Source organism: Wyeomyia smithii, chromosome 3 (genome assembly GCF_029784165.1).
Source record: "Wyeomyia smithii strain HCP4-BCI-WySm-NY-G18 chromosome 3, ASM2978416v1, whole genome shotgun sequence".
NCBI lineage: Eukaryota > Metazoa > Arthropoda > Insecta > Diptera > Culicidae > Wyeomyia > Wyeomyia smithii.
Genome location: NC_073696.1, coordinates 101,782,419 through 101,795,004, shown reverse-complemented (window position 1 = coordinate 101,795,004; position 12,586 = coordinate 101,782,419). Strand labels below are relative to the sequence as shown.

At 40.2% G+C, this 12,586-nt stretch overlaps 1 protein-coding gene and 1 long non-coding RNA gene across 2 annotated transcripts; one reads left to right on the top strand and one right to left on the bottom strand.

The window, feature by feature from the left end:
• Nucleotides 1-1,056: 1,056 nt before the first annotated feature.
• LOC129728448 (uncharacterized) lies at nt 1,057-2,052 on the bottom strand. Its single transcript, XM_055686892.1, has one exon. It carries the CDS (start codon nt 2,050-2,052, stop codon nt 1,057-1,059), a length of 996 nt encoding a protein of 331 aa, XP_055542867.1.
• Nucleotides 2,053-4,362: 2,310 nt separating this feature from the next.
• Nucleotides 4,363-4,874, top strand: LOC129732923 (uncharacterized). The gene is made up of 3 exons (XR_008729389.1): nt 4,363-4,497; nt 4,566-4,634; nt 4,737-4,874. It is a non-coding gene; the product is annotated as an uncharacterized LOC129732923 (long non-coding RNA).
• The last annotated feature ends 7,712 nt before the right edge of the window (nt 4,875-12,586 follow it).

Sequence of the window (12,586 nt, the reverse complement as noted above, 5' to 3'; positions counted from 1 at the left end):
CTGCAGGAGGTGCGTTCCGGGATGGTCATGCCATCTGTTGACGCCTTCGTCAACACGTAGGCGAGCGGTGCCTCTAAAAACTGCTATCAGAATAGCTGCCGACTGAGAACTAAACAATCAGCGCAGCTGGCATGATGCTTTCGTACTGTAGCACAGTACAAAACGAAAACGAAGCAAGCGAAAGACGCGAAAATCACACGTACGGCGAACACACGAAAAGATAATTGGCTCAGGAGACAGCGCGAATGCTGTTTAAACACAAAGAAAATGAGCCACCACACTAAGGTCCAATGCGCACCTCTAGCGGACACAAACAAATACTTGCGGATTAACGATAAAGCACTGAGATCATTTACTTTAACTTTTAATTAAGGACACTTCGTTACAACTTCGAAATAAGCACTCGATTGGAAATACACTCTGTAAGGGCATCCCTAACAGTGCGCTTCTATACCCCGTTTGGTAGCGCTCTATCATCACTTCATACCGTACCGGTCGCTGCTAAACGCGCTAGAGAAATAGTAGCCGGGCCTCCGGGAAGCATCGTGCTCTCAAATTTGGCAGCCCGGTAACAGCGCTGCTAAAGGCTTATGCTGAACGAAACGTCAAACAGAGACGATAGCAACGACCGGTGTGAAAACGGGTGAGTGCGTAAAATAGCCGCGCTGTACACAGTCGCCATAACAACTTAAATAGTAGCGCACTGTTAAGGATGCCCTAAGGATTCAAAATACACTATGAACTAGCTTGCGCAGAAGCGCGGTTTTTATACTGATTCAGTTATGTGGTAGCCAAGCACGAAGGTCACCATAAGACTAACTGTGTGATGATCAAACATCGATCTCTTGCTCGTGTCTCCATGTATTGGTATTAGTGACAAATATGGTAATCGATAGTATGGTGATACGATAGGGTTGTCCCAGTTCGTATAAATACAGTTATGTACTCAGAGTCGTCTACCACATCCCCTCTTTTTACAAATTTAAATATATTTGAGATATTATTAAGCACAATAAGTTTTTTAAGGAAATAGTGTTACGTATATATAATGTATACTTATTCTGATGGGCTGAACGGACGTTTGGGCTTAATGGTACGCCGCGATCGTCGTACGGCAGACTCGTCTACTCCTAGAGCAGAAGAGTGTGAAGTGTCCAGTTCCGCTCCGGATCCGAAGATCACCTCGGGTCCAGCTTCCTGCTCTGGCCGTGATTCTATTTCCGGTTGGAAGGATGGCACGTCGGTGCTGTCGTCAGATGACAAGGGTAACTTTTTCAGATGGGCTGTGTTGCGATCATACTTCCTTCCATTATGGTGAGATTGCACGGTTACGTTTGATCCATTTATGTTCAGCACAGTAAACTTCTCTTTCAAGAAGTTGGTTGACAGTTTGTTCGTTGGAAGCAGATTTTTCATTAGAACGACATCTCCCTCCTCTATATCACTTGGTTTTGCTTTACGCCTGGAATCTTCTCGGTCTTTCTGTAGCATCTTTTTCTCGAAATCCCGATCTCGAAAATCAGAGCTTGGCGGAGTTGTTTCCAGGTCGTCCATTTGAGGTAGCTTGGATCGTGATTTCCTGCCCTGAAGGAGCTCGCTAGGTGCTTTCCCAGTTATAGTATGCGGAGTGTTATTATAAAGCTCTAGAAAACTATCAAGTTCCGCTTTCCAATCATTGTAGAGGGCATGAGCTATATTCATCCTCTTGAGAAGTGACCGATTTTGTCTTTCGACCTCTCCATTGGCCTGTGGCCAATAAGGTGACGTATGATTGAGATGTATTCTAGCTTCCCTGCAGTATTCATCGAATTCCGTTGATACGAACTGCTTCGCGTTGTCTAAAGTTATCGTTCTAGGCGGACCCCATGTCCTGAAAATCTTCTTCAAACGCTTTACAGTCTCCCGTGCCGTTATTCGTTGCATGATTTCGATTTCCATGTACCGGCTATAATAGTCAATGACGACTAGTATATATTCTGATGACGGCATAGGTCCCAGAAAATCTATCGCTATGTCAATCCACGGTTTTTCTGGGAGAATACGGCGCGTCATGGGCTCCGGAGGGTTCGCTATTTGCACCAACTGACACCCTTCGCATGTTTCACATGTCTTTACAGAATCTTTATCTATTTCTGGCCACCAACATTTGTCCCGGAGCCGTCTTTTCATCATTGACTGTCCAGGGTGTCCCTCGTGAGCTAGTTGGCACATTCGAGAGCGCAAACTTACGGAATTACGAGTTTCGTCCCGCGCATAACAAGATTGTTAATGTGAGAAAGTTCCAGGCGGAAAGCCGAATACTCTTTCAAATCTTCCTGATTCCAGCTATTGTTCGTAATACACCTTATGAGTTTTTGAAGCTCTGGATCAGACGCTGTGGCTGTGATGACTGCAGATATATCAATTGCTGCTGATCCTTGAACCGCACGAATCATACACTCTGTTCCTGTATCATATTCATTGCAGACTTCCGGTAAAGAGAGAGTAGATAAAAATTCAGCAACAACGCGTCGTATGAAGACTTCTGATTCTTCACTCCAACCACGATCTTCCACGTGAGCTGCCAGTCTTGACAAGTAGTCAGCTAGATTTGCTGTTCCTTTGCGGTAAACCACTTTGAACTTGAAAGCTTGTATTCTCAACAACCAGCGTTCGATGCGAGCGGTAGGCCTAGATGAAATCGAAAACAATGTTTCTAGGGGGCGGTGGTCAGTCTCCAACTCAAAAGTGATACCCAACAAATAATGTTTGAAGCGCTCTACGGCCCATACGATGCCCAGAGCTCCCTTCTCAATAGGAGGATACGTTTTCTCAAAGTCCGTGAGGCTCTCAGAAGCATAGCTCATCATACGTGGCCGGTTGTTATTGAACTGTATAAGAACGGCTCCAAGACCTACACCTGATGCATCGGTTATCAGCAAAGTTCGATCTTTGGGATTGTAATAGCCCGTACTACCTGCGGGCCCTACAAGAGCTTTTATTTTGTCAAATGATTGTTGGTGTTCAGGGAGCCATTCAAACGTAACGTCTTGCTCCAAAAATTGCCTCAAAGGGTCGTTAACGGTTGTCAAATTAGGAATGAACCTAGATATAAATAAATTAAATTGTCCAAATATCCAAAGAATTAAACCTAAACCAACGGAAATTCTTACCTAGATACGTATGTGACCAACCCCAAAAAGCTTCTTAGTTCTTCCTTCGTTCGTGGTGCTCTACAAGCCACAACCGATTTAACTTTATCTTCACTCGCAGATATTCCATCAGCTGACAAGTTGTGGCCCAGAAAAATTACCTCTCGCTGCTTAAATTTGCATTTATGGTCATTCAGTAAAATACCGTATCCTCGCAGCACACTAAGTGTCTGTTTCACTGCGGAGTCATGGTCCTCTTCCGTTTCGCCAAAGTTGAGTATATCGTCAATGAACACGACAGTGTTGCGACAGCCAATCAAAATGCTTTCCATCAGGTTTTGAAAAAGCTCCGGCGCACAGCTCACTCCAAATAGTAATCTTTTGTACCGGTCAGCGTTGCCAGGTATCCAGATTTAGCTGGATTATCCAGATTTTTGAACATGTATCCAGGTAAACAGCTTTAATGTCCAATTATCCAGATTTTTCATGGAAGATCCAGATTTTATTTTCTCTGTTCCGCAAAAAGGTCATCACTTCAATTTTGGCGCGAAATTTTGCAATTTTGTCACCTAAAATTTTACGTACCCCAAGACTTTTATCCGAAAAATTATCCTTTCACTCCACGAAATGACTGCCAGATTTTTTCCAGATTTTTATTTTGCCTTTTCCAGATTTTTAAAAAAATGACCTGGCAACGCTGGTACCGGTATAAACCCCAATTGGTTATGAAAGTTGTAACATCACGGCTGTCTTCTGTTATCTCCACCTGGTGAAAAGCTTGCTTGATGTCTAAAGATGTGAAGAATTTCGCGTTTCCAAATTTGGCAATCAGATGTAACCGGTTGGTTCCAAAAGTATTGCACGTGGCTCCACCACATAGCTCATTTGCCCCAGTGTACCGTTCTCTCCAACCTTTACCAAACTGGGGGATGTGGAGCTTTACCAAACTGAAGTACACTCAGAGAGAAACGTCAGAACCACATCCATGCACTCTTATCTGTATTGGTAATAATTTGTGAACGGACTCCAAAACATCGTCGATGTACGTATTCGGTTGTTCGCAGATGATGTTATAAGAAAAGGGTTGCCAAGAAAAAGGAAGCAAAAGAAACGTCAGAACTCGGCCAAAGTCGGAGATTCTAGTTTCCAAGCCCGAGTTAGGGGCTTATAAGGCTCGACTTGGGCACCAGTCCGGTCTCTTGATCTTCAACCACCACAAGGAATAGAAGTGCGTGCATGTGTTTAGTGGACTCGGGAAAGGAGTGAGATAGCCAAAGCACATGCGAGGGATAGGTATAGCAGTTAGAGGTTAGAAGTTAAAGTGAGAAAGTAAAGTTAGAAGAAAAAGTTAAAAGTCATTTCTGATGTAAGTTTGTTGTTAATAGTAAAGTGAAGTAATGATAATTTGTCCAATTGTGATTTTGGTGAAATTAGGCAATAGAGAGGAGAATTACGTAGGCATAGTGTCGAAAGACGGAGAGATTGAAGCCATCGGGTAAAAAGGTATATTCTATTGTTCATTATTAATTAGTATTAAAGGGGGTGGTCTTGCAAGGACAGCATGGGGGTGTACTAAACTTAATTATGTACTAACGCGCCTGTTAGGTCCACTGTGGGCCTTTTTTCATAGCTCTCAACAAATACCCGGAGAGGTTGGTCTGGCCAGGACAGGTTCAACGTTCAAGTCGACGCGGCACAGCGAGAAGGATCGCCATTGTAAAACGCCCGGGTTTTTGAGAGGTCTGATGAGGCAAATTCGCCATTTTGGATTATTGGTAGCCAGACCACAACTACACCACCGGCGGTAAGTTACACCAGCCAACAATTTTTGGAAGCGGTTTCCACCGGGTAGGAAGGTGTTTGTTTTGTCCTTGGGCCAGCACGCCTGCGTTGGCGATCGTAAAAGGAAGAATCACATCGGTAGCTAGCAGAGCAATCAAGCCGTGTCATCAGCATCCATCGGCAGCAGTAATCATCAACCCCATTACTGTTGTCGACTAATGCGGCCCAGGTGTATAGAGATACCGGGGTGTTCGAGTCGGCACGGACGAGACGACCAGCAGCAAATATAAGTATAAGCGGAACCGGACACCAACATCGGCAGGAGTAAAGCGCAAGTACCATCCCCTTATTTTGTTTAATTGTTACATGTTAGTCCAGATTAGGGAAAATAAACTTTGTATTAGGATAGGAACTGATGGCTTTTTATATATACCAGAAGTTACTATCCATTGCGTGTGTTTAGCCACAATCTTGATCCGCGGTAACCGAGCTCAGAAGGGAGCTTACAGTCCTCGCCTTTTGGTCGTCCGAGCGGAGATTGAGACTAGTGCAGTCTTTGAGCCATTTTTCCTATTGCGACGTTGTTAACCCTAGAGTGGCACACTTTCGCTATAAACATCGTCTGCTTACATGAGTGCGTCTTGAACTGTCCTACAGATCAGACGTTTTTTCGGTTGCTTGTGGACTGGTCTTTGACTGCCTATAGCTTCAAAGTTTGTGTTTTGTCAGTGTGTCTTTTAAAGACTACCTGAAAGTTATTTCCCATCAGTCTTTCTCAAGACTACCTACTTTTGAATTTAACATTTGTTTTAACTTTTTTCGTATCACCTGAAATGGCTGGACGGAAAAAGAAACCTCGCATCGCTGCGGGGAGGAAAAGAGAGGCATCTCTTTCTGACACTTCGAGTGTCTGTAGTGACAATCCTTTTGATATTTTGCTTGAGCATGAAGCTGGTGAAATGGAAGTTACCAATAATGAAACTATACAAAATATAAAATTTTTAAAAAAGGAGAAAGTTCCACCTATTGTGGTAACTATTTCTTCTGAATTTAATATATTCAAAAAGGAACTTTCAACGTTTGTTTCTGACGTTAAAGTTACCTATCAAATTGGCCGTAGAGGTGAATGTCGCTTATTAGCCGACTCAGTAAAGGGTCGTGATCGTCTTGTTCAGTATTTAACTGACAAGATGTACTAATTTTTTACATATGACACCAAGAACGCCAAGCCGTTCAAGGTTGTCTTGAAAGGTCTCACCAACGATCAAACCGTTGATGAGATCAAACTTACTTTAACAGAGTTACTTGGCATAGCCCCTACCCAAGTAATTATAATGAAACAAAAATCACGAGGCGAAAACAGTCAGAGAACTGGAATTTCCCTTGTTAATTATTTAATTCATTTTAACCGCAATGAGGTTAACAACTTAAAATTTTTTGAAAAAGCACATGCTTTGTATAATGTGCGTGTAAAGTGGGAAATTTATAGGAAGTATGGCGGAGGTGAAAAGCATATCACCCAATGCCGTACTTGCCAACGTTATGGCCATGGTTCCAAATTCTGTAACATGGACCAAAAATGTCTTAATTGTGGAGACTCTTCTCACAAAAAGGACACATGTACCAGTGACGCATAGTTTACCTACTCCTTTGCATACCCGTTTAACTTATGCACAGGTTACAGGTAGTTCGAACATTATACCGCCTAGTGTTGGTAGTTCGAAAATGACCGTTAATATGGGTAAGCAAAACACGCTAGAAAATAATTGTACACCTATTGCTCCAGCTAATATTGCTGCCGAAAATATTTTTTCTAATGTCAACTGCCTGGGGCTTACGGCAGGTAAACTTTCTTTTTTTTGTAACAGGCAATGTTCGATCTTATGAACGCCATGTTGCAGGCAAAATCAATGTTTGAAGCCATTCAAATAGGCACAAATTTTACTATTAAAATTGTTTCTAATTTAAAATTTAGCAATGATTTTAAATAAAACAATTAAAATATTAAATTGGAATGCTCGCTCATTGAAGGCCAATGAGAATGAGCGTTTTAATTTTTTAACAGTAAATAATGTGCATATTGCAATTATTACTGAAACATTTTTGAAACCTAACATAAAATTAAAATATGATCCCAATCACGTGGTTCATAGATATGATAGGATTCAGGGTTCCGGCGGTGGAGTTGCAATTGTTATTCATCGCCGAATCAAACATCGTGCTCTTCCCCATCTTGAGACGAAAGTTATTGAAACTTTGGGAATTGAAGTTCAAACTGAACTTGGGATTTTATTTATTGCCGCAGCATATTTACCATTTCAATGCACACGCGAGCTCAAAAATTATTTTAAAGGTGATTTACAAAAACTCACCACAAATCGTTCGAAATTTTTCATAATCGGCGATTTTAACGTTAAACATCGTTCATGGAATAATTCTCAAAGTAATTCCAATGGCAAAATTTTATTCAATGATTGTTCTTCAGGATACTATTCTATTTTGTCTCCGAATAGTCCTACATGCTTTTCTTCTGTAAGAAACCCTTCAACAATTGATTTGGTGCTAACAGATCAAAGTCATGTATGTAGTGATTTGATCACACATGCTGACTTTGATTCTGACCATCTTCCAATAACTTTTTCTTTATCACATGAATCAGTTTTAAACCCTATGAGCTCTGTTTTTAATTATAACAAGGCTAATTGGGAAAGATACAAAACTCATATTGAGAGAAATTTCAATAATGAGCTTGATTTGCAAAACGAAGTGAATATTGATTCCGCTTTGGAAGCATTAAAATGTGCAATTGTTGATGCCAGGAATTATTCTGTTCCAAAGGCTCAAGTGAAATTTGATTCATCAATAATTGACGAAAATCTTCAACTTCTAATTCGTTTGAAAAATGTCCGCAGACGTCAATACCAACGTTCTCGTGACCCTGTTTTTAAAACTATTTATAAAGATTTACAGAAAGAGATTAAACATAGATTTACTCTTCTGAGAAATCAAAATTTTGAGACTAAAGTTGAGAAATTGAAACCATATCAAAACCATTTTGGAAGCTGTCGAAGATTCTTAAGAAACCTTCAAAGCCTATTCCAGTTTTAAAAGATGGTGAACGTTTTCTTGTATCCAATGAACAAAAGGCTCAAAGACTTGCTCAGCAGTTTGAGAGTGTTCATAACTCAAATTTGAATTTTGTGAGTCCAATTGAAAATGAAGTCACACGTCAATTTGATTTAATTTCTTCCCAGAACTTTTTACCTGCAGAAATAATTGAAACTAACTTGAATGAGATTAAATCAATTATTAAAAATTTCAAAAATATGAAAGCACCTGGTGACGATGGAATCTTTAATATACTAATCAAACATCTCCCTGAGAGCACAATGGGATTTTTAGTGAAAATTTTCAATTGCTGCTTCAAAATTGCATATTTTCCCAAATTATGGAAAAATGCAAAAATTACTCCCATTTTAAAACCGGATAAGAACCCAGCTGAAGTTTCAAGTTATCGACCAATCAGTTTGCTTTTTTCAATAAGTAAACTGTTTGAGAGAATTATTCTTAACAGAATGATGTCACACATCAACGAAAATTCAATTTTTGCAAATGAACAGTTTGGATTTCGCCATGGGCATTCCACAACTCATCAATTGCTCAGAGTTTCTAATATGATACGAGCTAACAAATCTGAAGGTTATTCCACTGGAGCTGCTCTTTTAGATATAGAAAAAGCATTCGACAGTGTTTGGCATAAAGGTTTGATTGCGAAATTGCAAACTTTTAATTTTCCAATTTTCCTAATCAAAATTTTAAAAAATTATCTTACTGATCGAACTCTGCAGGTTGTCTATCAGAATTCAAAATCTGATAGATTTCCTGTCAGAGCAGGTGTACCTCAAGGTTCAGTCTTGGGTCCAGTCCTGTACAACATATTCACTTCAGATCTTCCTGATTTGCCTCCAGCATGCACAAAGTCATTGTTCTGCGATGACACAAGCATTTCCGTAAAAGGAAAAAGTCTTCGTGTCATATGCAGTCGATTGCAGAAAAGTTTAGATATTTTTTCTTCCTACTTGCAAAAGTGGAAAATCTCTCCCAATGCTTCTAAAACTCAAATGATAATTTTTCCGCATAAGCCTAGGGCTTCTTTCCTCAAGCCAAACAATAATCACGTTGTCAAGATGAATGGGGTTATTTTAAGTTGGTCCGACAAGGTTAAGTACTTGGGACTAATTTATGATAAAAAACTTATTTTCAAAGAGCACATTGAGAGTATACAAGCCAAGTGCATCAAATATACGAGATGTTTATATCCTCTCATTAACAGGAATTCTAAACTTTGTTTAAAGAACAAACTTTTGATTCACAAACAAATTTTTAGACCAGCAATGCTTTATGCTGTACCGATCTGGTCAAGTTGCTGTTCAACAACTGAAAATGATTTTGAAGCGTCCTCCTTGGTTTGGTACATTCGAATTACATAGACTTACTGGTGTTGAACCATTAGAAGCTATGTCAAATAAAATTATTAACAATTTTCGACAAAAATCGTTGCAATCCTCAATTGCTACGATAAGCTCTCTTTATAGCCAATAAGTTAGCAATTAAGTTAGTTGTAAGTTTACTTCCCCTTTTTCTGACAAGTAGGTTTAAATCCCTACGAATGATAAGTCCTAATTGCGAAAGCAAACAAATCCTAACAATTAAAATTACAAATTTCTAACAGTGTTGAGAAGTCACCATTTGTGATTGGACACACATACTCATTATTTACTAATATTTATCATGAATACTTAAGCTACTAGCAAATCCCCCTTTAAAAAAAAAAATCGTCTGCTTACATCGAACATAACTCCCACGCGGTAGGTACAATTGAGAGTGTATGGGTGAAGCGAACAGACAGCATAAAACGACCCTGTGGTGAATTCTCTGAGCTAGCTAGGAGCTACACAGATCATCAAACACCGGTAACGGGTGATTAAGCCTCTGGATGGCTTGGTTGGCCCTTCGCATGTCTATGCATAAGCGCAAATCTCCAGTCTCCTTTATGATTGGAACGAGTGGCGACACCCAGGATGTCGGTTTTGATACTTTTTCAATTATGTCCATTTCTAGTAGTTCTTCGATTTTCGACTTAACCTTATCCAGTAGTGGTATAGGACAGCGGCGCAAGGGTTGGATCACAGGGGGTACACTTCTGTCAATTGGAAGGCTCAATTTAATTCCTTTCATTTTGGGAAAGCTTTTGTCCGCACTGTCAATACGCCGCACCGCCATGGAATTTGAATTTGGAAGATCTGTAATATTCCTAACTTTTGGGCAGTAATCTTTCCGAGTAATGGCTGCTGCCCCTTCTCGATCACATAAAAGGAAGTGATCGTTTTCAATACCTGATCGCTATCAACAATTTGCAATTCTACATCAAATGCAGTTACGAGTTTCAAGGGAATTCGTCCTTAAGCCAGAAACCGTTTGTCATTGTCAGTTCTCTTATTAATTATTCTTACGTCCCTCATCTTCATTAACTCCCAAGTTGTGTCGTCTATGAGGTTGTACTTAGAGCCGGAATCAATTAACATGACAACTTCTACTCCGCCAATAGAACATTTAATCATTTCATCATCATTGTCCCCTACGTTGTAAACTGGAAAATTTTCCTTACGATCGTCTCCCGTAAGATCATCATTAACGTTATATACATTTCTGGGACGTTTAGACATAGGATCACGCTCATTTGCCGGAAAGTTTTGATGACGCTCTCTTCCCATTGCACCCTTTTTTTTAAAATAGTTAGGAAACAATAGCACAAATAATTATGAAAAGTACTCACCGATCCCGAAGATAGGCCATACGGAAGTGACCTACTTTTCCACAACGCTTACAGGTCTCGTTTACTGCCGGGCATCGTTGTCCTGGACGATGTAAGTCGTACCCGCAGCGCTGGCATTGTGATTTCCGCTCTGTTTGACTGGTGCGGTGTCCGGTGCTGTAGTCGTTGCGATGGTTGAGGTGATAGTTGACGCGATTTACTGAAGTCTCGACTCCTTTATTTTTCATCCTGGCTGATTGGTACCTAACCGACTGATGAGCATTCACAATTTTTGTGGTCTCATCAAGCGTCAGCGTTTCCTTCTCTAACAATTTCTGTCTGAGATCGTCCGAGGTGAATTGTACAATTTTGTCAATTATGGCAATGTGCCGGCTTTCAGTTTCGGTCTTTCCAAAACAAATTTTCTCAGCCTTTTGCTGCACCCGTAAAGAAAACTTCTCGATTGACTCGCTTTCTTCTGGGGCTAGAGACCAAAACAAAAACCGCACAAAGCTGTCGTGATATTTGGGTGAGAAATGTTGATTCAGCTTCTCTTTTGCAGTTTCATATGGGTCCATCTCTGGGTCAGCAGCATCATCACTGATACCAGGTAATCCGAAATACGCACATTGCAGCTCCAGACCACCCATTGCCAAAAGTTGCATCTTCCTTCTTTCTCCGTTATAGACGTTTGCAGCCGCCATTACACTTTCAAACCATCTTATCCACATACTCCAGGCACTGCGGATTTCTGATGCTGGCAGATGTTTGTATTTGAAGTGCGGCAAGTTGTACGAAGCGGGGCTGAAGAACTGAAAGTTTTGTTGTATGGCCTGACGATTGGCATCATTTTCTTCGTCGCCTTCCATCGTACTTTATATTTCTAGCCGTCGATATACTTTACAATTCATTTGTAAGTAAGAGAGAGAGAAAAAAAAAACAAAAATACTGAGCAAAACACTTTTTAGGACATCGTATGCCTCTTATCACTAAAATAACAATTGGAATGCTCGTCGAACCGTAATTTAATCGGTAACTAATTTCTCTGCCCGTAATTGAATCGGCTAACGAATCGCATTTGAGGAACCGTAATTTAATCGGTAAACTTATACGCACAAAACATTTCCTTTTCAATCACATTCGGCTAATCGTTATTCAATCGGTAATCCTCCTCGCAACCGTAATTGAATCGGTTTGTTTATGTCGAATATAGTCCTTTCCTACCGTAATTAAATCGGTATACATATAAATGACCCATAATTCAATCGGTTATTTCACATTTCAGCAGGGATTTATTCGGCATCGCCATACAACCGTATTGAACTTGAGGCATAACATCATGTTTCATCTTTTGTTTTCACACCCACACACTTTCAGTCGTTTCGCTCGAACAATGAAATAAATATTTTCTTGCAATTCTACACACACACTTTTACAAGATAACTGTATCTACTCCCGCACTGCAGACCAGAAATTTTCGGCTTGCTAGCTGTCTCGTTCTAGCACACCGCGTCTACTTTTCTTCTATTCAGAGAGAAACAAAATGGTGGCCGCTTTGCTTTAATCCACGGTTTAACCACGTTTTATTTTATTATTTTCAACAAAGGATCACTGATTCTATGCCGATTTTAATTATTCATAAATTTTTTCTTTCACTTTGCTGTAGAAGCATTGTATCAACTGGCCAACCTGCCAGTTTTTCTTGATTTCCACTTCAATCACTAATTCCACTGTCGACGCCAATTTCTTTCCCAACGGTATTAATAATTTACTTTGGTTTACCTCTAAGAGCTAATCGAAACTGTAACTTCCCGATTTTCCACGCGATTTTACTGTTTTTACTATTTTCTCCTCGTCG